Source organism: Oncorhynchus masou, chromosome 6 (assembly GCF_036934945.1).
Source record: "Oncorhynchus masou masou isolate Uvic2021 chromosome 6, UVic_Omas_1.1, whole genome shotgun sequence".
Lineage (NCBI taxonomy): Eukaryota > Metazoa > Chordata > Actinopteri > Salmoniformes > Salmonidae > Oncorhynchus > Oncorhynchus masou.
Window position 1 is genome coordinate 7,925,767 of NC_088217.1, and position 27,547 is coordinate 7,953,313.

General features: G+C 42.6%; 1 protein-coding gene across 2 annotated transcripts in view; it reads left to right on the forward strand.

The window, feature by feature from the left end:
• Positions 1-27,547, forward strand: part of grm7 (glutamate metabotropic receptor 7) — a 443,553-nt gene that overhangs the window by 358,865 nt on the left and 57,141 nt on the right. For both annotated transcript variants that reach the window (XM_064967486.1, XM_064967487.1), the window contains exons 8-9: positions 20,053-20,255; positions 21,129-21,861. In XM_064967486.1, the coding sequence (XP_064823558.1) occupies positions 20,053-20,255; positions 21,129-21,861 (936 nt within the window). The remainder of the gene's footprint in view (positions 1-20,052; positions 20,256-21,128; positions 21,862-27,547) is intronic.

A 27,547-nucleotide genomic window follows, 5' to 3' on the forward strand; every position in this document is an offset into this window, starting at 1 on the left:
GGCAAAGACCGATGGCACATAAGTCTGGGTTCAGTGGATTAACTATTTTCCATGTGAAAAGATTTCCGGAGATAGCAAAAGCTACAGTTAGAAGGTTATTTCATTAAAATGCTAATATCTGGTAGATAAACATATACGGACGGCCCTGATTTTTTAGCTGTAGCCAGTGTGATGCTTTTATCATCCTTCCCTAAGCCTTCCTTCATTCCCTCTCAGAGCCGCTCATCATGTAAAGATAGCCAGCTAGCTAAGTAATCAGAAATTATTTGCGGCCTGTTGATGACAGTATCAAGGCTAATCAAGTTGAATTTACTCAAGTTGATGATTTACAATGTACTGCATAGCTATGTAGCCACCTATGCCGACATTCTAAATCAGTGGGGATGCGATGGAAGTTAACCGCTTTCTATTCGGGCCACGATTTTTGGAAGCTACAGCACAACATATTACAGATATGTTGGCTAATTCAGAGATTTAGATACCTGTTTTAATTTAATTTCAATGGAGCGTCAGGTGTATCCATGAATACCTTAGTTAAATGCAGTGACTGTAAGTCACTCTGACCCATACCTTAGTTAAATACAGTGGCTGTAAGGTACTCTGACCCATACCTTAGTTAAATGCAGTGACTGTAAGTCACTCTGATCTATACCTTAGTTAAATGCAGTGACTGTAAGTCACTCTGATCTATACCTTAGTTAAATGCAGTGACTGTAAGTCAGTCTGATCTATACCTTAGTTAAATGCAGTGACTGTAAGTCACTCTGACCCATACCTTAGTTAAATACAGTGGCTGTAAGGTACTCTGACCCATACCTTAGTTAAATGCAGTGACTGTAAGTCACTCTGATCTATACCTTAGTTAAATGCAGTAACTGTAAGTCACTCTGATCTATACCTTAGTTAAATACAGTGGCTGTAAGGTACTCTGACCCATACCTTAGTTAAATGCAGTGACTGTAAGTCACTCTGACCCATACCTTAGTTAAATGCAGTGACTGTAAGTCACTCTGATCTATACCTTAGTTAAATACAGTAACTGTAAGTCTCTCTGACCTATACCTTAGTTAAATGCAGTGACTGTAAGTCACTCTGACCCATACCTTAGTTAAATGCAGTGACTGTAAGTCACTCTGATCTATACCTTAGTTAAATAAAGTGACTGTAAGTCAGTCTGATCTATACCTTAGTTAAATGCAGTGACTGTAAGTCACTCTGACCCATACCTTAGTTAAATGCAGTGACTGTAAGTCACTCTGATCTATACCTTAGTTAAATAAAGTGGCTGTAAGCTACTCTGATCTATACCTTAGTTAAATACAGTGGCTGTAAGGTACTCTGACCCATACCTTAGTTAAATGCAGTGACTGTAAGGTACTCTGACCCATACCTTAGTTAAATGCAGTAACTGTAAGTCACTCTGATCTATACCTTAGTTAAATAAAGTGGCTGTAAGCTACTCTGACCTATACCTTAGTTAAATGCAGTAACTGTAAGTCACTCTGATCTATACCTTAGTTAAATACAGTGGCTGTAAGCTACTCTGACCTATACCTTAGTTAAATAAAGTGGCTGTAAGCTACTCTGACCCATACCTTAGTTAAATGCAGTGACTGTAAGTCACTCTGACCCATACCTTAGTTAAATAAAGTGGCTGTAAGCTACTCTGACCCATACCTTAGTTAAATGCAGTGACTGTAAGCTACTCTGACCCATACCTTAGTTAAATGCAGTGACTGTAAGCTACTCTGACCTATACCTTAGTTAAATGCAGTGGCTGTAAGCTACTCTGACCTATACCTTAGTTAAATAAAGTGGCTGTAAGCTACTCTGACCTATACCTTAGTTAAATGCAGTGACTGTAAGTCACTCTGACCCATACCTTAGTTAAATGCAGTGACTGTAAGTCACTCTGACCTATACCTTAGTTAAATGCAGTGACTGTAAGTCACTCTGACCTATACCTTAGTTAAATGCAATAACTGTAAGTTGCTCTGGATAAGCCCTAAATATAATTTAAATGTCAGCATTTAAATCATGAAACCCAAAGCACTGAAATGTACAAACTGTACGAGCAGAAATTTGCTATATATGTGAATGTGTTTGTTGAGGTAAATTTGGCTGTGATTTTCCATATGGATTTCTCGAGTTGATGACGCTAATGTATTTTTAAGATATATCAGCTGACTTCTTACTACTAACAAAAACTACTCACCTACTAACAAAACAGAGAGATGTTTAATTGGCAATTAATGGCTCAAATGATTGTAAAGCCAAATGAGAGGGAGAGAGAGAGATAGAACGTGATAGAGAAAGAAAGAGAAGGAGAGGGAGAGAGAGAGATAGGGAGGGAGGTGAGAATGATGAGAGAGAGAGAGAGATAGGGAGGGAGGTGAGAATGATGAGAGGGTGATTAAATGGAGAGAGATGGGGAGGGAGGTGAGAGTGATGAGAGAGTGATGAGAGAGAGAGATAGAGAAAGAAAGAGAAGGAGAGGGAGAGAGAGAGATGGGAGAGAGAGAGATAGGGAGGGGGTTGAGAGTGATGAGAGAGAGAGTGATAGAGAAAGAAAGAGAAGGAGAGGGAGAGAGAGAGATAGGGAGGGAGCTGAGAGTGATGAGAGATTGATGAGAGAGTGATGAGAGAGAGAGAAAGAAAGAGGAGAGGGAGAGAGAGAGATAGGGAGGGATGTGAGAGTGATAGGGAGGGAGGAGAGAGAGAGATATGGAGGGAGGGAGGTGAGTGTGATGAGAGAGTGATGAGAGAGAGAGAGAGAGAGAGATAGGGAGGGAGGTGAGAGTGATGAGAGAGTGATGAGAGAGAGAGAGAGAGAGCGAGAGAGAGAGAGAAAGAGAGAAAGAAAGAGAAGGAGAGGGAGAGAGAGAGATAGGGAGGGAGGTGAGAGTGATGAGAGAGTGATGAGAGAGAGAGATAGGGAGGGAGGGAGGTGAGAGTGATGAGAGAGTGATGAGAGAGTGATGAGAGAGAGAGAGAGAAAGAAAGAGAAAGAGGAGGAGAGGGAGAGAGAGAGAGAGGGAGGGAGGTGGGAGAGATGAGAGAGTGATAGAGAAGGAGAGGGAGAGAGAGAGAAAGAATGAGAAGGAGAGGGAGAGAGAGAGATAGAGAGCGATGAGAGAGTGATGAGAGAGAGAGAGTGATAGAGAAAGAAAGAGAAGGAGATGGAGAGAGAGAGATAGAGAGGGAGGTGAGAGTGATGAGAGAGTGATGAGAGAGAGTGATAGAGAAAGAAAGAGAAGGAGAGTGAGAGAGATATAGGGAGGGAGGTGAGAGTGATGAGAGAGTGATGAGAGAAAGAGAGAGATAGGGAGGGAGGTGAGAGTGATGAGAGAGTGATAGAGAAAGAGAAGGAGAGGGAGAGATAGGGAGGGAGGTGAGAGTGATGAGAGAGTGATGAGAGAGTGATGAGAGAGAGAGTGATAGAGAAAGAAAGAGAAGGAGAGGGAGAGAGAGAGATAGGGAGGGAGGTGAGAGTGATTCGAGAGTGATGAGAGAGAGAGATAGGGAACATAAATTTCAACATACCAATTAGGATCTGGCTAAAAATACTTGAATCAGTCATAGAGCCCATTGCCCTTTATGGTTGTGAGGTCTGGGGTCCGCTCACCAACCAAGACTTCACAAAATGGGACAAACACCAAATTGAGACTCTGCACGCAGAATTCTGCAAAAATATCCTCAGTGTACAACGTAGAACACCAAATAATGCATGCAGAGCAGAATTAGGCCGATACCCACTAATTATCAAAATCCAGAAAAGAGCTGTTAAATTCTATAACCACCTAAAAGGAAGCGATTCCCAAACCTTCCACAACAAAGCCATCACCTACAGAGAGATGAACCTGGAGAAGAGTCCCTAAGCAAGCTGGTCCTGGGGCTCTGTTCACAAACACACCCTACAGAGCCCCATGACAGCAGCACAATTAGACCCAACCAAATCATGAGAAAACAAAAAGATAATTACTTGACACATTGGAAAGAATTAACAAAAAAACAGCGCAAACTAGAATGCTATTTGGCCCTACACAGAGAGTACACAGCGGCAGAATACCTGACCACTGTGACTGACCCAAAATTAAGGAAAGCTTTGACTATGTACAGACTCAGCGAGCATAGCCTTGCTATTGAGAAAGGCCGCCGTAGGCAGACATGGCTCTCAAGAGAAGACAGGCTATGTGCTCACTGCCCACAAAATGAGGTGGAAACTGAGCTGCACTTCCTAACCTCCTGCCCAATGTATGACCATATTAGAGAGACATATTTCCCTCAGATTACACAGATCCACAAAGAATTCGAAAACAAATCCAATTTTGAAAAACTCCCATATCTACTGGGTGAAATTCCACAGTGTGCCATCAGAGCAGCAAGATTTGTGACCTGTTGCCACGAGAAAAGGGCAACCAGTGAAGAACACGCACCATTGTAAATACAACCCATATCTATGCTTATTTATTTTATCTTGTGTCCTTTACCATTTGCACATTGTAAAAACACTGTGTATATATATATATATATATATATATATATATATATATATATATATATATAATACAACATTTGTAATGTCTTTATTGTTTTGAAACTTCTGTATGTGTGATGTCTACTGTTAATTTTTATTGTTTATTCCACTTTATATATTATATACCTTACTTGCTTTGGCAATGTTAACACATGTTTCCCATGCCAATAAAGCCCCTTGAATTGAATTGAATTGATAGGGAGGGAGGTGAGAGTGATGAGAGAGTGATGAGAGAGAGAGAGAGTGATAGAGTAAGAAAGAGAAGGAGAGGGAGAGAGAGAGATAGGGAGGGAGGTGAGAGTGATGAGAGAGAGAGAGCGATAGAGAAAGAAAGAGAAGGAGAGAGAGAGAAAGAGATAGGGAGGGAGGTGAGAGTGAATAGAGAGAGAGAGAGAGCGATAAAGAAAGAAAGAGAAGGAGAGGGAGAGAGAGAGATAGGGAGGGAGGTGAGAGTGATGAGAGAGAGAGAGAGAGTGTGATAGAGAAAGAAAGAGAAGGAGAGGGAGAGAGAGAGAGAGATAGGGAGGGAGGTGAGAGTGATGAGAGAGAGAGAGCGATAGAGAAAGAAAGAGAAGGAGAGGGAGAGAGAGAGATAGGGAGGGAGGTGAGAGTGATGAGAGAGAGAGAGCAAAGAACTGGCTGAGAGTGATTAGTGTGTGCAGGCTGGAGGCAGAATAACTGTAGATTAATACTTTCCTCTCCTATCCTTCCCACTGGTTGAATCAACGTTGTTTCCACGTCATTTCAATTAAATGGCGCTAAACCACCGTTGAATGCACATTGAATTGACGTCTCCATCCAGTGTTTTGCCTCTTCCTGTATCAACTGGAACATTCCATTCCACTTTTCCTTAACTCCAGCTTCACTGGATTGTGTTTGTCAATATACAGCAAATGATGTGGAAAGCACATTGCCTGGTTCCTCTCTAGGTTTCATCCTAGGTTTTTCCTAGCCACCATGCTTCTACACCTGCATTGCTTGCGGTTTGAGGTTTTAGGCTGGGTTTCTGTACAGCACTTTGAGATTTCAGCTGATGTACGAAGGGCTATATATAAATACATTTGAATTGAATTGAATTGAATTATTGGGATCATACAACAGAAGCCATATGGCATTATGTTCTAAAGACCCACATGTAGGCTACAGTAAAACAATTTTAGTAGATAATTTACCAACACAGATGTTTGCTGGATGTTAACTTGTTGTTTACTTGTTTTTCTTCAAGTATGATGACCAATGGTTTTAAACCGGCTTCTCATCTCAGATTAACTAGGTACAGTAGATAATGAATATTGATCTGTCTTATCCCTGAAAGTGCTGGAAATGTCAGCAAATCTTTATCTGTCGGGTAAGTAATGACTGACCTTAGATCAGATATCCCTGGTCCCATTACTGACCATAGATGAGATATCCCTGGTCCCATTATTTACCTTCGATTAGATTTCCCTGGTCCCATTACTGACCATAGATGAGATATCCCTGGTCCAATTATTTACCTTCGATTAGATTTCCCTGGTCCCATTACTGACCATAGATGAGATATCCCTGGTCCCATTATTTACCTTAGATGAGATTTCCCTGGTCCCATTACTGACCATAGATGAGATATCCCTGGTCCCATTACTGACCATAGATGAGATATCCCTGGTCCCATTATTTACCTTAGATGAGATATCCCTGGTCCCATTATTTACCTTCGATTAGATTTCCCTGGTCCCATTACTGACCATAGATGAGATTTCCCTGGTCCCATTACTGACCATAGATGAGATATCCCTGGTCCCATTACTGACCATAGATGAGATATCCCTGGTCCCATTACTGACCATAGATGAGATATCCCTGGTCCCATTATTTACCTTAGATCAGATATCCCTGGTCCCATTATTTACCTTAGATGAGATATCCCTGGTCCCATTATTTACCTTAGATGAGATATCCCTGGTCCCATTATTTACCTTAGATGAGATATCCCTGGTCCCATTATTTACCATAGATGAGATTTCCCTGGTCCCATTATTTACCTTAGATCAGATATCCCTGGTGTCTTTACTGCAGTTCGAGAATTGGGGACTATAAGGTTATATCTGCAGTTTTGTCAAAAGTTTTTGACATAGTCTTGACCTGTTAAATGTTCTCTACCTACAGTATATTGTACTGTAAATACCCAAACTCATGTTTATATTTTCAAAATAATACTTGATAATAATTGGTGAAACCATTCAAACCACTGAGGGAACTTTAAACCCAATAATCAGATAAAACCCATCTCTATTTATCATTCACTCCTACAGCAATGTTCCTAACTGAGACACTGGCAGATGTGGAGCATGTCAATCACCTTAAACTGAAATAGTTGATCTGTGTGTGTGTGTGTGTGTGTGTTCGTGTGTGTGTGTGTGTGTGTGTGTGTGTGTGTGTGTGTGTGTGTGTGTGTGTGTGTGTGTGTGTGTGTGTGTGTGTGTGTGTGTGTGTGTGTGTGTGTGTGTGTGTGTGTGTGTGTGAGTGTGTGTGTGTGGTTATATCAGAACAGTGGCATTTCCAAGACTCTTGATAGGTGCGTGTGTGTGCATTATTGACGTCCCTGCGGTGATATCCGCTGGACAGACGGGTGTAAGTTCATGAAGTGTGTATGAACGACGGGTGGGTGGCGGGCGGGTTGAACAAACAATGTTTAAAAATCCATTAATGTGTTATTCTTGTGCAATGTATAAGCCTATTTATAGGGCCTGAGTGCACAGTGCCAAATACACGTCGACTGTCAAATGCTTTTTGGAACTTGGGAAGAAAAAGGTAACATCAATCCATTAAGGTAAAAAGGACAATGTTGGACTTTAATTCAATTAGAGAAAAAAATGTGAAATGGAGAGTTGAAAATAAAGAGTTGGGAGATCCAGGAAGGGTCAGAACTGTCTAATGTTTGAGAAAGAGTTGGTGAAGTTGTAAGAGAGGTCCATCTTCTGACAATAACAGGCTCCTGGACAGCTTCTATCCCCAAGCCATAAGACTGCTAAATAGTTAACAAAATGGCTATCTGAGTTGACCCTTGTATTTTATTTATATATTTTACACTGTCTCCATGCAGACTCACAGGACTGTAAACACCAGTGGCAGTCGGTGCCATTTATGACGAGGGAGGAAAAGTATTTGTTTTATGAGCATGGATTTATTTCTATTACAGCATATTGGATGACTGTCCTTCATATTCCATTCAACCAGCCCAATGTAACATCGAACGGTTTAGACTCCAACCTGGCCTATGAATGAATGTTTACAGCACAGGTCGAAGGAACAATTTTCATGGTCAAAGTGACAGACAGTGACACATTCAATACCGCCTTGCACACTCTTGCGAAGCCTCTAGCTGATCTAGGGTGTAATCATCAGTCCAGCAGTTGCAAACGAGAGATTATATTGGACAAATTCAGGTATGTTTATCCCCATTTTGTTCTGTTTGCTTCCGTTTAAGAAACGTCTTCCAACTGAATCGAATGAATACACCCTTAATCACACACAAACACTGTTCACTTTCATAGCAGCCTCATACAAACGGCATGATCACGTTCTTCTCGCATCTATGCTCACTTCCTCTCACTTTTTTCAGTTTACTTGTGGACTTCAGCTGTCTCTGACTAGGTGAAGAAACCTTTTCAAGCCAAACCTTCACATCATAACCGTTAACTGCTACACACAGCATTCATCGTTGTCACCATATTAGCTAACGTCATCGTTCACACAGCTACTAGAAGTAATGCATTAGTAAACCTGCTACAATCACTCAGTACAGTGCACAGTCAGCAAGCAGTTTAGCAGTTAACCGGTGGGCCCCGTGGCAATAAATAAATAAAAACCGAAAGCTTATCTTGACTTGGAAGAGTTCCAGTGTTGGATAGCCTTAGCCAGCTAGCTACATAGCATCCCACTCTATTTGAGCCGTGTGTTTGTGTAGGATATACTAGCTAGCTGCATTTGCTAGCTAGGTAAGTGAAAGTGAAAAGAATACTACAGAATCTCTCTCTCTTTCTTCACCTTACTTTTTGAAGAAATTAATTAATTGTCTTTCTCTTTAAGTCAACTACTCACCACGTTATGCACCGCAGTGCTAGCTAGCTGTAGCCTATGCTTTCAGTACTACAGCATTCTCTGATCCTATGATTGGGTGGACAACATGTCCGTTCATGATGCAAGAGCTCTGATAGGTTGGAGGACGTTCTCCAGAAATTATCATAACTACTGTGTAAGTCTATGGAAAGGGGTGAGAACCATGAGCCTCCGAGGTTTTGTATTGAAGTCAATGTAGCCACAGAAGTACGTAAGCCAGCTGTCCTCTGGCTACACCACAGTCCTACCCTACAGAGTGCTGCTGAGGCTACTGTAGATCTTCATAGCAAAATAGTGTGTTTTAATCAATGATTTGGTTTTAAATGTGATATTTAGTATAGTTTTATCTAAAAAGGATAATTGATTATAACTTTTTTAATGTTTCACTATCTACATTTTTCTGAAACTCAAAACTCACAGAGGAAGATGGTCCTCCCCTTCGACCTCCACTGCTACACACGTACACAACCAAACACGTACACACACACACACACACACACACACACACACACACACACACACACACACACACACACACACACACACACACACACACACACACACACACACACACACACACACACACGCACACAAACACACAAATTCACTTCATTTGCTCACACCACATTTTTTATAATTGTTATTTTTATTTCACCTTTATTTAACCAGGTGGGCAAGTTGAGAACAAGTTCTCATTTACAATTGCGACCTGGCCAAGATAAAGCAAAGCAGTTCGATACATAAAACAACACAGAGTTACACATGGAGTAAAACAAACATACAGCCAACAATACAGTAGAAAAATAAGTCTATATACGATGTGAGCAAATGAGGTGAGATAAGGGAGATAAAGGCAAAAAAAGGCCATGGTGGCAAAGTAAATACAATATAGCAAGTAAAACACTGGAATGGTAGATTTGCAGTGGAAGAATGTGCAAAGTAGAAATAAAAATAATGGGGTGCAAAGGAGTCAATACATACAGTAGGGGGAGAAGTAGTTTTTTGGGCTAAACTATAGATGGGCTAAGTACAGGTGCAGTAATCTGTGAGCTACTCTGACAGCTGGTGCTTAAAGCTAGTGAGGGGGATACGTGTCATTGGCAGCAGAGAACTGGAAAGAGAGGGGGCCAAAGGAAGAATTGGTTTATATAACATGCACACACATGTATCGTTACTCTACACACACACACTCACCATATACACTGCTCCTACTCTGTTTATTATATACCTATACCTAGTCACCTTACCCCTATACATATCTACCTCTATCACTCCAGTATCCCTGTACATTGTAAATATGGTACTGAACTAACCCTGTATATAGTATGGTTACCCTTGTAGATATCTACCTCCTTCACTCCAGTACATTGTAAATTGTACATATGGTACTGAAACTTACCCTTGTAGATATACAGTGCCTTGCAAAAGTATTCGGCCCCCTTGAACTTTGCGACCTTTTGCCACATTTCAGGCTTCAAACATAAAGATATAAAACTGTATTTTTTTGTGAAGAATCATCAACAAGTGGGACACAATCATGAAGTGGAACGACATTTATTGGATATTTCAAACTTTTTTAACAAATCAAAAACTGAAAAATTGGGCGTGCAAAATTATTCAGCCCCTTTACTTTCAATGCAGCAAACTCTCTCCAGAAGTTCAGTGAGGATCTCTGAATGATCCAATGTTGACCTAAATGACTAATGATGATAAATACAATCCACCTGTGTGTAATCAAGTCTCCGTATAAATGCACCGGAACTGTGAGAGTCTCAGAGATCCGTTAAAAGCGCAGAGAGCATCATGAAGAACAAGGAACACACCAGGCAGGTCCGAGATACTGTTGTGAAAAAGTTTAAAGCCGGATTTCGATACAAAGAGATTTCCCAAGCTTTAAACATCCCAAGGAGCACTGTGCAAGCGATAATATTGAAATGGAAGGAGTATCAGACCACTGCAAATCTACCAAGACCTGGCCGTCCCTCTAAATTTTCAGCTCATACAAGGAGAAGACTGATCAGAGATGCAGCCAAGAGGCCCATGATAACTCTGGATGAACTGCAGAGATCTACAGCTGAGGTGGGAGACTCTGTCCATAGGACAACAATCAGTCGTATATTGCACAAATCTGGCCTTTATGGAAGAGTGGCAAGAAGAAAGCAATTTCTTAAAGATATCCATAAAAAGTGTCATTTAAAGTTTGCCACAAGCCACCTGGGAGACACACCAAACATGTGGAAGAAGGTCTCTGGTCAGATGAAACCAAAATGGAACTTTTTGGCAACAATGCAAAACGTTATGTTTGGCGTAAAAGCAACACAGAACATCACTCTGACCACGCCATCCCCACTGTCAAACATGGATGTGGCAGTATCATGGTTTGGGCCTGCTTTTCTTCAGCAGGGACAGGGAAGATGGTTAAAATTGATGGGAAGATGGATGGAGCCAAATACAGGACCATATATCCAATAAATGTCGTTCCACTTCATGATTGTGTCCCACTTGTTGTTGATTCTTCACAAAAAAATACAGTCTTATATCTTTATGTTTGAAGCCTGAAATGTGGCAAAAGGTCGCAAAGTTCAAGTGGGCCGAATACTTTCGCAAGGCACTGTATACCTCTATAAATATGGTACTGAACTAACCCTTTATATAGTATGGTTACCCTTGTAGATATCTACCTCAATCACTCCAGTACATTGTAAATATGGTACTGAACTAACCCTTTATATAGTATAGTTACCCTTGTAGATATCTACCTCCTTCACTCCAGTACATTGTAAATATGGTACTGAACTAACCCTGTATATAGTATGGTTACCCTTGTAGATATCTACCTCAATCACTCCAGTACATTGTAAATATGGTACTGAACTAACCCTGTATATAGTATGGTTACCCTTGTAGATATCTACCTCAATCACTCCAGTACATTGTAAATATGGTACTGAACTAACCCTGTACATGGTATGCTTACTTCTCGTGTTATTTCTTATTTTTGTATCTTATGTTTTTGTTCTTATGTTATTTTTGGTACTACAGTACATTGATATTGATTACTGCAATGTTTGATATAGAGCTTGCAATGAAAGGTCGTTCACTGTACTTGTGAACATGATATTCAATCAAATTTGACAGTCACTTTTTGATTGAACCCTTATTTTGCCAGGTAAGTTGACTGAGAACACGTTCTCATTAACAGCAACGACCTGGGGAATAGTTACAGGGGAGAGGAGGGGGATGAATGATGAAGCTGGGGATGATTAGGTGACCGTGATGGTGTGAAGGTTAGATTGAGGTTTAACACCCTTATTCTTACAATAAGTGCCATTGGATCTTCAGCAAAGACTGGGAGAAAATGCAATTAATTATTTTAAAATGACATCAGTTTGACTGATTTTCAGGAAATGAATAGCTGTTAAAATAACCCAACTTGCTCTTGCTTTTGAAAAGATTTCAGTTCGAATTAGATAGTAGTCAATTGTACACTGAATACCTTCCAATACTATCAGCTTTAATGATACTGATAAAGATAGCACCTTTACAGACGGTCCCTAAATGTGATTGAAATACTATCAGCTTTAATGATGCTGATAAAGATAACACCTTTAAAAGACGGTCCCTAAATGTGATTGAAATACTATCAGCTTTAATGATACTGATTAAGATAGCACCTTTACAGACGGCCCCTAAATGTGAGATGAAAGAAGAAAGAGAAAGCTTTACCGATATCAACTAGATTGAAGCATTTATTCTATCAATTTATTACATTATTCTGCTGAGCAGGGGGGGGGCAGCAGGTAGCCTGATGGCTAGAGGGTAGGGCCAGCAACCAAAGGTTGCTTGATCAAATCCCCGAGCTGACAAGGAACAAAATCTGTCGTTCTGCCCCTGAACAAGGCAGTTAACCCACTGTTCCTAGGCCATCATTGTAAATAAGAATTTGATATTTTAACTGACTTGCCAAGTTGGATAAATAAAAATAAAGGGGTTTATTAAATCTTTTAGGGCAACAAGTAATGACAGAAGAGAAGCTGTATGTACTGTAACTAATTATAGATGAACAAAATAGCCAATATGTCAGAAGCTAGAAGCAAAAAACAGAGGTGTATGTAAAAAGGCCTGTCAAAATTAGTTCCGTCATCTCTGACTGTACATTACATTTTCTATATTTCCGGGTTAGGTCTCACATTTTCACTTTATCACTTCAAGTCAGACGGATGCGGATGGGTTGTTAGCAATTGCGGGCGGTTGTGGGTGAACAAACAGCTGACCCGCGCAGCGTGCGTGTGTGCAAAACCTGTGTACTTTTATATTAGAGCAGTGGAAGAATGGCGCCGGAGGAGATGGCTGCCATTTTTACCGAGCTCCAAACCAATTGTGCTATTGTGTGTGTTTTTGTTGCGATGTTTGTCACTTATTTTGTACATAAAGTTTCTTGCCGCTGTGTCTAATGACCGAAAAGAGCTTCTCGATATAAGGACAGCGATTACTCACCTCTACTGGATGAAGATTGTTTTCTTTAAGGAGTCAGACTCAAAGAGTGTCAACATAGAGAGTGTCAACATAGAGAGTGTCAACATAGAGAGCGACATCATAGAGAGCGTCAACATAGAGTGTCAACATAGAGAGTGTCAACATAGAGCGTGACATCACAGAGGGTGACATCATAGAGAGTGACATCATAGAGAGTGACATCATAGAGAGTGTCAGCATAGAGAGTGTCAACATAGAGAGTGACATCATAGAGGGTGACATCATAGAGAGTGACTTCAGACACCGGACAAGGCCCAATTGCCTGTCATTTGAATGAAGAAGTGAAAAAAAAATTACGTGCATGTTTTATTTCACCTTTATTTAACCAGGTTGGCCAGTTGAGAACAAGTTCTTATTTACAACTGCAACCTGGCCAAGATAAAGCAATACAGTGAAACAAAAACAACAACACAAGAGTTACATAAACAAATGTACAGTCAATAACACAATAGAAAAATCTGTGTACAGTGTGTGCAAATGTAGAAGAGTAGGGAGGTTAGGCAGTAAATAGGCCATAGAGACAAAATAATTGGAATTTACCATTAACACTGGAGTGATGGATCAAATCAAATGAAAGTTTACTTGTCATGTCCGCCGAAAACAACAGGCTCTAACCAATACTGCAAAAAAAGGTATTAGGTGAACAATAGGTAGGTAAAGAAATAAAACAACAGTAAAAAGGCTATGTACAGTAGTGAGGCTATAAATTAGAGAGGCTACATACAGACATTGGTTAGTCAGGCTGATTGAGGTAGTATGCACATGTAGATATGGTTAAAGTGACTATGCATATATGATGAACAGAGAGTAGCAGCAGCGTAAAAGAGGGGTTGGTGGTGTGTGGGACACATTGCCGATAGACCGGTTAGCCAACGTGCGGGAGCACTGGTTGGTCGGCCCAATTGAGGTAGTATGTACATGAATGTATAGTTAAAGTGACTATGCATATATGATAAAAAGAGAGTAGCACCAGCGTAAAAGAGGGGTTGCGGGACACACACATAATGCAAATAGTCCGGGTAGCCATTTGGTTACCTGTTCAGGAGTCTTATGGCTTGGGGGTAAAAACTTGGGGGTAAAAACTGTTGAGAGGCCTTTTTGTCCTAGACTTGGCACTCTGGTAACGCTTGCCATGCGGTAGCAGAGAGAGCAGTCTATGACTGGGTTGGCTGGGGTATTTGACCATTTTTAGGGCCTTCCTCTGACACCGCCTGGTGTAGAGGTCCTGGATGGCAGGCAGCTGTAGTGCCTTGATGTGAGAGGCCGGAGTAACAGGCAGTGATGAAACCATGCTCTTGATGGTGCAGCTGTAGAACCTTTTGAGGATCTCAGGATCCATGCCAAATATTTTTAGTTTCCTGCGGGGGAATAGGCTTTGTCGACTGTTTTGCTGTGTTTGGACCATTCTAGTTTGTTGTTGATGTGGACACCAAGGAACTTGAAGCTCTCAACCTGCTCACTAGAGCCCTGTTGATGATAATGGGGGAGTGCTCCATCCTCCTTTTCCTGTTGTCCACAATCATCTCCTTATTCTTGGTTACATTGAGGGACAGGTTGTTATTCTGGCACCACCGGGCCTCTGACCTCTCTATAGGCAGCCTCGTTGTCGGTGATCAGGCCTACGACTGTTGTGTCGTCTGCAAACTTAATGATGGTGTTGGAGTTTTGCCTGGCCATGCAGTTGTGGATGAACAGGGAGTACAGGAGGGGACTGAGCACGCACCCCTGGGGAGCTCCAGTGTTGGGGATCAGCACATGCCTGGAGCACACGTCCTGGTAATCCGTCTGGCCCCGCAGCCTTGTGTATGTTGACCTGTTTAAAGGTCTTACTCATGTCAGCTACGGAGAGTGTGATCACACAGTCGTCCGGAACAGCTGATGCTCTCATGCATGCCTCAGTGTTGCTTGTCTTGATGTGAGCATAGAAGTAATTTAGCTCGTCTGGTATGTTCGTGTCACTGGGCAGCTCGCGGCTTTGCTTCCCTTTGTAGTCTGTAATAGTTTGCGAGCCCTGCCACATAAGACGTGCATCGGCGCCGGTGTAGAATGACTCAATCTCAGGAGGATAGAGTTGTGGTCTGATTTACCAAATGGATGGCGAGGGAGAGCTTTGTACGCGTCTCTGTGTGTGGAGTGCAGGTGATCTAGATTTTTTTTTCTTTATGTTTGAAGCCTGAAATGTGGCAAACGGTCGCAAAGTTCAAGGGGGCCGAATACTTTCGCAAGGCACTGTATAAGACTCCAGCTTCAGTGATTTTTGCAATTCGTTCCAGTCATTGGCAGCAGAGAACTGGAAGGAAAGGCAGCCAAAGAAAGTTTTGGCTTTGGGGATGACCAGTAAAATATACCTGCTGGAGCGCGTACTACGGGTGTGTGTTGCTATGGTGACTAGTGATCATCAAAGAGAGTGCCATCATAGAGAGTGTCACCATAGAGAGTGTCACCATAGAGAGTGTCACCATAGAGATTGTCACTATAGAGAGTGTCACCATAGAGAGTGTCATCACAGAGAGTGTCACCATAGAGAGTGTCACCACAGAGAGTGTCACCATAGAGAGTGTCATCACAGAGAGTGTCACCATAGAGAGTGTCACCACAGAGAGTGTCACCACAGAGAGTGTCACCATAGAGAGTGTCATCACAGAGAATGTCACCATAGAGAGTGTCACCATAGAGAGTGTCACTATAGAGAGTGTCACCATAGACAGTGTCACCACAGAGAGTGTCACCACAGAGAGTGTCGCCACAGAGTGTCATCACAGAGAGTGTCATCACAGAGAGTGTCACCATAGAGAGTGTCACCATAGAGAGTGTCACTATAGAGAGTATCACCATAGAGAGTGTCACCACAGAGAGAGTCACCATAGAGAGTGTCACCATAGAGAGTGTCACCATAGAGAGTGTCACCACAGAGAGTGTCACCACAGAGAGTGTCACCACAGAGTGTCATCACAGAGAGTGTCATCACAGAGAGTGTCACCATAGAGAGTGTCACCATAGAGAGTGTCACTATAGAGAGTGTCACCATAGAGAGTGTCACCATAGAGAGTGTCACCACAGAGAGAGTCACCATAGAGAGTGTCACCACAGAGAGTGTCACCACAGAGTGTCATCACAGAGAAAGTCTATTTGCTCACAGTAGATGACTCATAGGAGGCCTCTGAACCTTCGAGGAGACATCCAGCTTCGAGTCGACACTGTTCTGCATATACTGTATCTCCTCATTTTAAAAGATGTCAGAATGTAGGACAGACAGGTTCAGTACTCTGTGGCTGAGTCTCTAAACCCCAGCATGCCTCCAAAATGGCACCCCAGTCACTACATAGGGCGGCACTTTCGAACAAGGCACTTAAGGCTCTGGTCAAACGTAGTGCACTGCACGTATAGGGAATAGGTTGCTATTTGGGATGCACACCCGTTACAAAACATTCCAGACTGTTAAATTGTTTTAAATGGTGAACAAAGGAGCTATAATAATATCTTCATACTTATTCATTGTGATTAAACTATGGACATCTTGCTCAGGTCTAACTCTCAGAGGTGACATCACTTCAAAAAGAGGTGTTGAATCATTTAAAACGTAGCAGCCCTTTCATCCTGTTCTATTTCATACAGTGTTCCATGTTAATGACTGATTTAGTGACAAACTTTCCCTCTTGGTTAGAAATAATAATAAATTAAATCCATCCAGTGACCACCTCGATGTATGACTGTTTCACACACTAGCTACAACTGTGGAATGTGTCGAAAAACACTAGCGACCTCGGCACTCAGAACTAAATCACCTGCGACTGAGTCTTGTCACACGAGTTGATGTTAAGGTTATCTCTTGTGGACAGATGTTATCAGTAAATGGTAGTCACAGCTGTCAACAGACTGTGGGACGCGACAACTTCTTGTACGCTGATTTTTCGTCACTGATAATTTGGACAAATTTTGCAGGCGATCACATCTTTCGAGGGGATATTTGGTACATAGACTTGTCCGAAAATGGCTGAAAGGCTAGCCAAGTCTTCACCTCTAAAAGGAAACTTCCAAACAGTTTCAGGCTAGCCAAGTCTCCACCTCTAAAAGGAAACTTCCAAACAGTTTCAGGCTAGCCAAGTCTCCACCTCTAAAAGGAAACTTCCAGACAGTTTCAGGCGAGCCAAGTCTCCACCTCTAAAAGGAAACTTCCAGACAGTATCAGGCGAGCGAAGTCTCCACCTCTAAAAGGAAACTTCCAGACAGTATCAGGCTAGCCAAGTCTCCACCTCTAAAAGGAAACTTCCAGACAGTTTCAGGCGAGCCAAGTCTCCACCTCTAAAAGGAAACTTCCAGACAGTTTCAGGCGAGCCAAGTCTCCATCTCTAAAAGGAAACTTCCAGACAGTATCAGGCTAGCCAAGTCTTCACCTCTAAAAGGAAACTTCCAGACAGTTTCAGGCGAGCCAAGTCTTCACCTCTAAAAGGAAACTTCCAGACAGTTTCAGGCGAGCCAAGTCTCCACCTCTAAAAGGAAACTTCCAGACAGTATCAGGCTAGCCAAGTCTCCACCTCTAAAAGGAAACTTCCAGACAGTTTCAGGCGAGCCATGTCTCCACCTCTAAAAGGAAACTTCCAGACAGTTTCAGGAGAGCCAAGTCTTCACCTCTGGAAGTTTCTAATCTTGTTAGTACATATTCTAACACGTCTTCCCCCCCGAGACTTAATCCGTAATCTGAAGCAAATTCATTGAATTTCAGGTGTCCGAGATTAATTTTAAGGCTATCACTAGAGACTTAACACTAGTACAGCTGTTTAGAGTTTTCCAATCTTCTATAACATTGTAAGTATCTAATTTTCAATGCAAAACAGGGTACTTGCAATCACCTGCATATGGAGGTGATTTCATAACATGGAAAGATGTTCTGTTGAGATCTGTGTTAGATTGTCTGATGTTCCCACTAATGTTGATGCCTTATTTTCCAAGCTCCTCTCCATAATGAGCTTGGCATGAAGGAGATGGAGCCGGTCGGATGGAGAGAGTGAGTGGGAAGAATGGATGGAGGGTGGGACGTGATATAAGAGAGAGAGGGAGAGAGAGAGAGAGTAAGAGAGGAGAGAGAGAGAGAGAGAGAGAGAGAAGAGAGAGAGAAAGAGAGAGAGAGATTTTTTATTGTTTATTGCACTTTATATATTCACTTTATATATTATCTACCTCACTTGCTTTGGCAATGTTAACACATGTTTCCCATGCCAATAAAGCGCTTGAATTGAATTGAATTGAATTGAGAGAGAGAGACAGAGAGAGAGAGACAGAGAGAGAGAGAGATGGATGTGGAGAACAGAGGAAAATAAGTCTGTTTTTTTCTTTATCTGCATGAGTATGGCTATCGGTCGGTAGATTAAGTTATTCTGAGTTTGTCTTTTGTTGTGGTGCTGGAATGCCTGATCTTGTCCCGTCAGCCATCCTGCCGAATGTGTCATAGGAAAGTTTGAAGGATCTTTTTCATTCCCCTAGTCCCCAAGTGACAGTCAGTCAGCCAGACTCCAGGTAACAATCAGCCAGACCCAGACTCCAGGTAACAGTCAGCCAGACCCAGACTCCAGGTAAAAGTCAGTCAGACGGTTTTCACAGTGGTGACAGTCAAAGTTGGAGAGGGACAGTTATCTGTGGGTTTGTTAGGGAAAATACTAGTCGTGAGTGTTTTTTTTTAAACACAAGAGTCGTGAGTCATGCTTTACTTGAAGAAAATCTGTCTGTCCACGGATATGTCTTGGCCCTAGTTAACTTTAACGGTTAAAGTCTAACACACCAGTAGGGATTCGCCTGCAGACAGTACATAGCACCTCTGTGTGTGTCGGCAGTCAATCTCTTTTGTGTCCAAACAGAAAAAGTCCTTGGAAGTTGTTAGCCACTCAGCCTTGTTAAAACACTTCAAACCAGAACTGTACACAGTTCAGCAGACGCGGCTGCAGCGAAATGCTTATGTTACTAGCTCCTAATGATGCAGTAAAATGTCAAACAATTAAAATGTAAGGAATAGAAAAAATACACACAAAAAACAAAACAAGAAATCAAGAATGGCGGAATGAATCTGATTTTTTTTAAATAAAGAATAATTTCACCTTTATTTAACCAGGTAGTTCTCATTTACAACTGCGACCTGGCCAAGATAAAGCATAGCAGTGTGAACAGACAACACAGGGTTAAACATGGAGTAAACACTAAACAAGTCAATAACACAGTAGAAAAAAATTAAACATAAACATAAAAAAAGAGTCTATATACATTGGGTGCAAAATGCATGAGGAGGTAGACGAATAATTACCGTTTAGCAGATTATGATGAACATTCAATAGATCCAGAATGTTTTCATCACCACTTCATGGAATTGAAATATGAGGACATAGCACTTAATAATAACTTTCATGCTGCTTGATATCAGTACATAAAAGTAACTTCCATTACCATTGGGTCCATTGGGTATTGAAGTCACCAGCAAAAAAATATCCAGAGGCAATCGTGAATATTTACAGAAAAATCGTACATTAATGCAGGAAAATGTATTTATTTGTAAAGTGTTTGTGAAGTGTTTATTTGGAAAGTATTTGCAGTTAGCCAGTTAGGTAAAACTCTATGCATGAAGTTTACAGTGACAAGAGTCATCATTTTGAGGAACTAACAAAACAAAACAAAACAAAATGATACCCTCCATATGTGTTTAACTGTGCTCCAGATTAAAGAAATGCAGTGGGCTAACAGAGAGACATAGATACACTTGCTTTGTTTTTTAAGAACTCATTTTCATTGTTATACTCCTGTGTTTGTATGTGTCTTGTATGTTGTAATGAGGTACATGCACCCTCTCCCATCCCGTCGTCCACTAAGCCATCTCCCTCCGTCGTGTGTTCCAGATTGAGGACATGCAGTGGCCTAACGGACAGACAGAGATTCCCAGCTCTGTGTGTAGTCTGCCCTGCAGGTCAGGAGAGAGGAAGAAGGCAGTGAAAGGCATGCCCTGCTGCTGGCACTGTGAGCCCTGTGATGGCTACCAGTATCAATATGATGCAGCGTCTTGCAAGCTGTGCTCCTACAACATGAGGCCCAACCCCAACAGGTGACAGTCAGGAACACTATAAAAGAAAATAAGTCAAGGGTTGCAAAATTCCTGAAACTTTCCCCAACATTTCCATGTTTTTGGGATTTGGGGATTTCTGGAAAACGTGGGAATATTGTAAAGGCATTAGGAATTTTGCAAAACCCTAAATTAGTCTGTGTCTTCCTTCCATTCCTTCCAGTATGCTGTTTTACAGTGCAGTACAGCACTGCTTTTCTTCTTGTCGTTTGTATGTGGTTTTTAAGAATTGTCAAATAAACGTACATAAAGCTGAGTTTTCCTCCTGCCACATCTCTCTCCCTGTGGCGCTGTACTAGAACAGCTGCCATGATGGGTGCAGGCCTCATTGCTCTGTTGCTCGTGAATTCATGGTTCAGAAATCTGCAAAGTGTGGACAAATTGGTTGTTTTATTTGAAAGCTATTTTTTTTTAAATCAAAAGTACTGTACTATTGGGTTTGAGTCAGGACATGTGTCTCAACATGCTCAGTTGTTACCCATCTCACCTGCTGTGGCAGTCGGTTGCATAAAAGAATGACGTAAAATTGTCGCAAATGTTTTAGGTGTAAAAGTACACATTTCCGCATTCAAATCCAATAGTACGCCACACGCTTTCAATAAAATGACACATTGGTCCAGACGCTTTGTGGATTTCTGAATTCTGAACAGGCAACGTAGTAGTGAGGCATCCAGCAACGTCACGAGTCCAACGACCCGTTGTTGCAGCTGTTTAAGTACAGCACTACAAGGAGAGAGAGGGGGAGAGGGAAAACTCCACTGAACTAGTTTCAATGTATGGAATCACTTGAGAGTTTCTGGATGTTGGGTAAACTTCACCTTTAATCAATCAATCAATGAATTATCTAATCAACAGGACGGCATGCCAGCCCATCCCCATCGTGAAGCTGGAGTGGCACTCCCCCTGGGCAGTGATCCCCGTCTTCCTCGCCATGCTGGGCATCATCGCCACCATCTTCGTCATGGCAACCTTTGTCCGTCACAATGACACTCCCATCGTGCGCGCGTCGGGCCGCGAGCTGAGCTACGTCCTTCTCACCGGGATCTTCCTCTGTTACATCATCACCTTCCTCATGATTGCCAAGCCTGATGTCGCCGTCTGTTCATTCCGACGGATCTTCCTAGGTCTCGGTATGTGTATTAGCTACGCGGCCCTCCTCACCAAGACAAACCGTATCTACCGCATCTTCGAAGAGGGTAAGAAGTCGGTGACAGCACCGAGGCTGATCAGCCCGACCTCCCAGCTGGCTATAACCACTTGCCTGATCGCCATTCAGCTCCTGGGGGTGTTTATCTGGTTCGGGGTGGACCCCCCCAACACCATCATCGACTATGACGAACAGAAAACCGTCAACCCCGACCAGGCCAGAGGAGTACTGAAATGTGACATCACGGACCTGCAGATTATATGCTCGTTGGGTTATAGCATCCTACTCATGGTCACGTGTACGGTGTACGCCATCAAGACGCGGGGCGTCCCGGAGAACTTTAACGAGGCTAAACCCATTGGATTCACGATGTATACCACCTGTATCGTCTGGCTAGCCTTCATTCCCATCTTCTTTGGGACAGCTCAGTCCGCAGAAAAGGTAAAGTTGATTTTTATGCTGTTTCTTATTGTTATATTTTTTACATTTCATCGTCATCATCATTGTTCGGCTGGACAGTCAGCTACAAGCATTTCTCCAGTAGCTGTGGTTCCAGCCAGTTGTCTACATGCCACATCATCATGTTGTATCACAATATCAAGTGGACTCCATCAACCCCTTGGGCTTGATCCCGACTGGCGCAGCGGTCTAAGGCACTGTATCTCAGTGCTAGAGGTGTCACAACAGACACCCTGGTTCAGCGGTCTAAGACACTGCATCTCAGTGCTAGAGGTGTCACTACAGACCCTGGTTCAGCGGTCTAAGGCACTGCATCTCAGTGCTAGAGGTGTCACTACAGACCCTGGCTCAGTGGCCTAAGGCACTGCATCTCAGTGCTAGAGGTGTCACTACAGACCCTGGTTCAGCGGTCTAAGGCACTGCATCTCAGTGCTAGAGGTGTCACTACAGACCCTGGCTCAGTGGCCTAAGGCACTGCATCTCAGTGCTAGAGGTGTCACTACAGACCCTGGCTCAGTGGCCTAAGGCACTGCATCTCAGTGCTAGAGGTGTCACTACAGACCCTGGTTCAGCGGTCTAAGGCACTGCATCTCAGTGCTAGAGGTGTCACTACAGACCCTGGTTCAGTGGCCTAAGGCACTGCGTCTCAGTGCTAGAGGAGTCACTACAGACCCTGGCTCAGTGGCCTAAGGCACTGCATCTCAGTGCTAGAGGTGTCACTACAGACCCTGGTTCAGTGGCCTAAGGCACTGCGTCTCAGTGCTAGAGGAGTCACTACAGACCCTAGTTCAGCGGTCTAAGGCACCGGGTCTCAGTGCTAGAGGTGTCACTACAGACCCTGGTTCAGCGGTCTAAAGCACTGCGTCTCAGGGCTAGAGGTGTCACTACAGACCCTGGTTCAGCGGTCTAAAGCACTGCGTCTCAGGGCTAGAGGTGTCACTACAGACCCTGGTTCAGCGGCCTAAAGCACTGCATCTCAGTGCTAGAGGTGTCACTACAGACCCTGGTTCAGTGGCCTAAGGCACTGCGTCTCAGGGCTAGAGGTGTCACTACAGACCCTGGTTCAGCGGTCTAAAGCACTCAGTGCTAGAGGAGTCACTACAGACCCTGGTTCAGCGGTCTAAAGCACTGCATCTCAGGGCTAGAGGAGTCACTACAGATACCCTGGTTCAGCGGTCTAAAGCACTCAGTGCTAGAGGAGTCACTACAGACCCTGGTTCAGCGGCCTAAAGCACTGCATCTCAGTGCTAGAGGTGTCACTACAGACCCTGGTTCAGAGGTCTAAAGCACTGCGTCTCAGGGCTAGAGGTGTCACTACAGACCCTGGTTCAGCGGTCTAAGGCACTGCGTCTCAGTGCTAGAGGTGTCACTACAGACCCTGGTTCAGCGGTCTAAGGCACTGCGTCTCAGGGCTAGAGGTGTCACTACAGACCCTGGTTCAGCGGTCTAAGGCACTGCGTCTCAGTGCTAGAGGTGTCACTACAGACCCTGGTTCAGCGGTCTAAGGCACTGCGTCTCAGGGCTAGAGGTGTCACTACAGACCCTGGTTCAGTGGCTTAAGGCACTGCGTCTCAGGGCTAGAGGTGTCACTACAGACCCTGGTTCAGCGGCCTAAAGCACTGCATCTCAGTGCTAGAGGAGTCACTACAGACCCTGGTTCAGTGGCCTAAGGCACTGCGTCTCAGGGCTAGAGGTGTCACTACAGACCCTGGTTCAGCGGTCTAAAGCACTCAGTGCTAGAGGAGTCACTACAGACCCTGGTTCAGCGGTCTAAAGCACTGCATCTCAGGGCTAGAGGAGTCACTACAGATACCCTGGTTCAGCGGTCTAAAGCACTCAGTGCTAGAGGAGTCACTACAGACCCTGGTTCAGCGGCCTAAAGCACTGCATCTCAGTGCTAGAGGTGTCACTACAGACCCTGGTTCAGCGGTCTAAAGCACTGCGTCTCAGGGCTAGAGGTGTCACTACAGACCCTGGTTCAGTGGTCTAAAGCACTCAGGGCTAGAGGTGTCACTACAGACCCTGGTTCAGCGGTCTAAAGCACTCAGTGCTAGAGGAGTCACTACAGACCCTGGTTCAGCGGTCTAAAGCACTCAGTGCTAGAGGAGTCACTACAGACCCTACTCCTGAGGATCCCCAAATAGATTGTGTATGTATATAGGTGACAGATCCTGGCAAGCTGACTGTGTGATTGCATTTTACAAACCAATGACAGTGTAATCAGAATTTAATTTGCTGAGAGAAACCTTATTTACATTTTTTTTTACAATAGATACCCATAACAATTGTAATTAGCATTTCCCTAATGACTTTGTGTACAAATGCCTAAAGTCCTACAAGAAATAGATGTTAAACATTTACCCTGAAGAGCAAAAAAAAAAAAAAAAGGAAAACTAAAATGATTTTGCCTTTACAAATACTACCGGCAAAACAACAAGATTTGCAGTGGAGCTGAAGGAGGGCCTGAGTCTAGTGAAATGCATTGTGTAGTACTGTAGGTGAAATAGATGTCTCTGGGTTGGTGTAGCTATTACCTGTCCCTGGAGCTGGGACTAAACATGCATCCCAAATGGCACCCTGTTCATAGTGCAATGTGAGTCCTGGTCTAAAGTAGTGCACTATAAAGGAAATAGGGTGCCATAGTCCTACTGACCCTGGTCTAAAGTAGTGCACTATAAAGGAAATAGGGTGCCATAGTCCTACTGACCCTGGTCTAAAGTAGTGCACTATAAAGGAAATAGGGTGCCATAGTCCTACTGACCCTGGTCTAAAGTAGTGCACTATAATGGGAATAGGGTGCCAGAATCCTATTGATCCTGGTCTAAAGTAGTGCACTATAACGGGAATAGGGTGCCAGAGTCCTACTGACCCTGGTCTAAAGTAGTGCACTATAAAGGGAATAGGGTGCCAGAGTCCTACTGACCCTGGTCTAAAGTAGTGCACTATAAAGGGAATAGGGTGCCAGAGTCCTATTGACCCTGGTCTAAAGTAGTGCACTATAAAGGGAATAGGGTGCCAGAGTCCTACTGACCCTGGTCTAAAGTAGTGCACTATAAAGGGAATAGGGTGCCAGAGTCCTACTGACCCTGGTCTAAAGTAGTGCACTATAAAGGGAATAGTGTGCCATAGTCCTACTGACCCTGGTCTAAAGTAGTGCACTATAAAGGGAATAGGGTGCCAGAGTCCTACTGACCCTGGTCTAAAGTAGTGCACTATAAAGGGAATAGGGTGCCAGAGTCCTACTGACCCTGGTCTAAAGTAGTGCACTACAAAGGGAATAGGGTGCCATTTGGGAGCGGTGGACTAAAGAGGATATACAGCCCTGAGGAGAGACGAGAGAGGAAGTCTCATTAGGACGGCAGTCTCATCTGTACAAGGGAGATACGCTGTGTGTGTGTGTGTGTGTGTGTGTGTGTGTGTGTGTGTGTGTGTGTGTGTGTGTGTGTGTGTGTGTGTGTGTGTGTTACTCTGTGCTGTGTGAAGGCCTGACGTCATCGAGCACAGCCAGGCAGAGCTCAGGCAGCAGGCAGGCACCCCAGCCCGCGCAGACTGGAATTGTAACACCCAGACCTTTACTGCTTGTCATTACTTACCTGTCTGAGGCTGGGTAGAATACTGATGAGGGCTGGGACAATAAGGCTGCTTCACACTGGTGTTCAGCTGGAGGGTCTGAAGAAAGGTGTGCCGCTGTGAGGTGCTGCTGGATATTGGTTAGACGTGTGTAAGAGCACACACACTCACTCATGCATGCACACACACACACACAAACACACACACAAACACACACACACACACACACACACACACACACACACACACACACACACACACACACACACACACACACACACACACACACACACACACATTTCCCTGAGCTCATCTTTTAAATTCAGACTTAATCTGATGATTGATAATAATTGCATAGATTATAGACATTATTCACCAAAATGAGAGCTTTGAAGAGTGTTATTGAAACCGTCAATGGCTCAGATGTAGTTAATTTACTTTAATAGGATCCCAATTAGCTTTCTCACATTTAACAACCAGGGCTGTGGCAGTCACCACATTCTGTCAGACGGTGATTGTCGAGCAAATAACTGTCTCACTGTATTTTACCATGAATTGACATGAACATATTTAGCATCTCCTGGCTTCCACACATAGCATTTTAAAATGTCTAATAAATCCATGTAATATAGTCTACACCATCACAATGAATCAATGTAATATAGCCTACACCATCACAATAAATCCATGTAATATAGTCTACCTACACCATCACAATAAATCCATGCAATATAGTCTACACCATCACAATAAATCCATGTAATATAGTCTACCTACACCATCACAATAAATCCATGTAATATAGTCTACACCATCACAATAAATCCATGTAATATAGCCTACACCTTCACAATAAATCCATGTAATATAGTCTACACCATCACAATAAATCCATGTAATATAGTCTACCTACACCATCACAATGATTCCATGTAATATAGTCTACACCATCACAATAAATCCATGTAATATAGTCTACCTACACCATCACAATAAATCCATGCAATATAGTCTACACCATCACAATAAATCCATGTAATATAGTCTACCTACATCATCACAATAAATTAATGTAATATAGTCTACGTACACCATCACAATGATTCCATGTAATATAGCCTACACCTTCACAATAAATCCATGTAATATAGTCTACACAATCACAATAAATCCATGTAATATAGTCTACCTACACCATCACAATAAATCCATGTAATATAGTCTACACCATCACAATAAATCCATGTAATATAGTCTACACCATCACAATAAATCCATGTAATATAGTCTACCTACACCATCACAATAAATCCATGTAATATAGTCTACCTACACCATCACAATACATCCATGTAATATAGTCTACACCATCACAATAAATCCATGTAATATTGTCTACCTACACCATCACAATAAATCCATGTAATATAGTCTACACCATCACAATAAATCCATGTAATATAGTCTACCTACACCATCACAATAAATCCATGTAATATAGTCTACACCATCACAATAAATCCATGTAATATAGTCTACACCATCACAATAAATCCATGTAATATAGTCTACCTACACCATCACAATGATTCCATGTAATATAGCATACACCATCACAATAAATCCATGTAATATAGTCTACACCATCACAATAAATTAATGTAATATAGTCTACCTACACCATCACAATGATTCCATGTAATATAGTCTACACCTTCACAATAAATCCATGTAATATAGTCTACCTACACCATCACAATGATTCCATGTAATATAGCTTACACCATCACAATAAATCCATGTATTATAGTCTACACCATCACAATAAATCCATGTAATATAGTCTACCTACACCATCACAATGATTCCATGTAATATAGCCTACCTACACCATCACAATAAATCCATGTAATATAGTCTACCTACACCATCACAATAAATCCATGTAATATAGTCTACACCATCACAATAAATCCATGTAATATAGTCTACCTACACCATCACAATGATTCCATGTAATATAGCCTACACCTTCACAATAAATCCATGTAATATAGTCTACCTACACCATCACAATAAATCCATGTAATATAGTCTA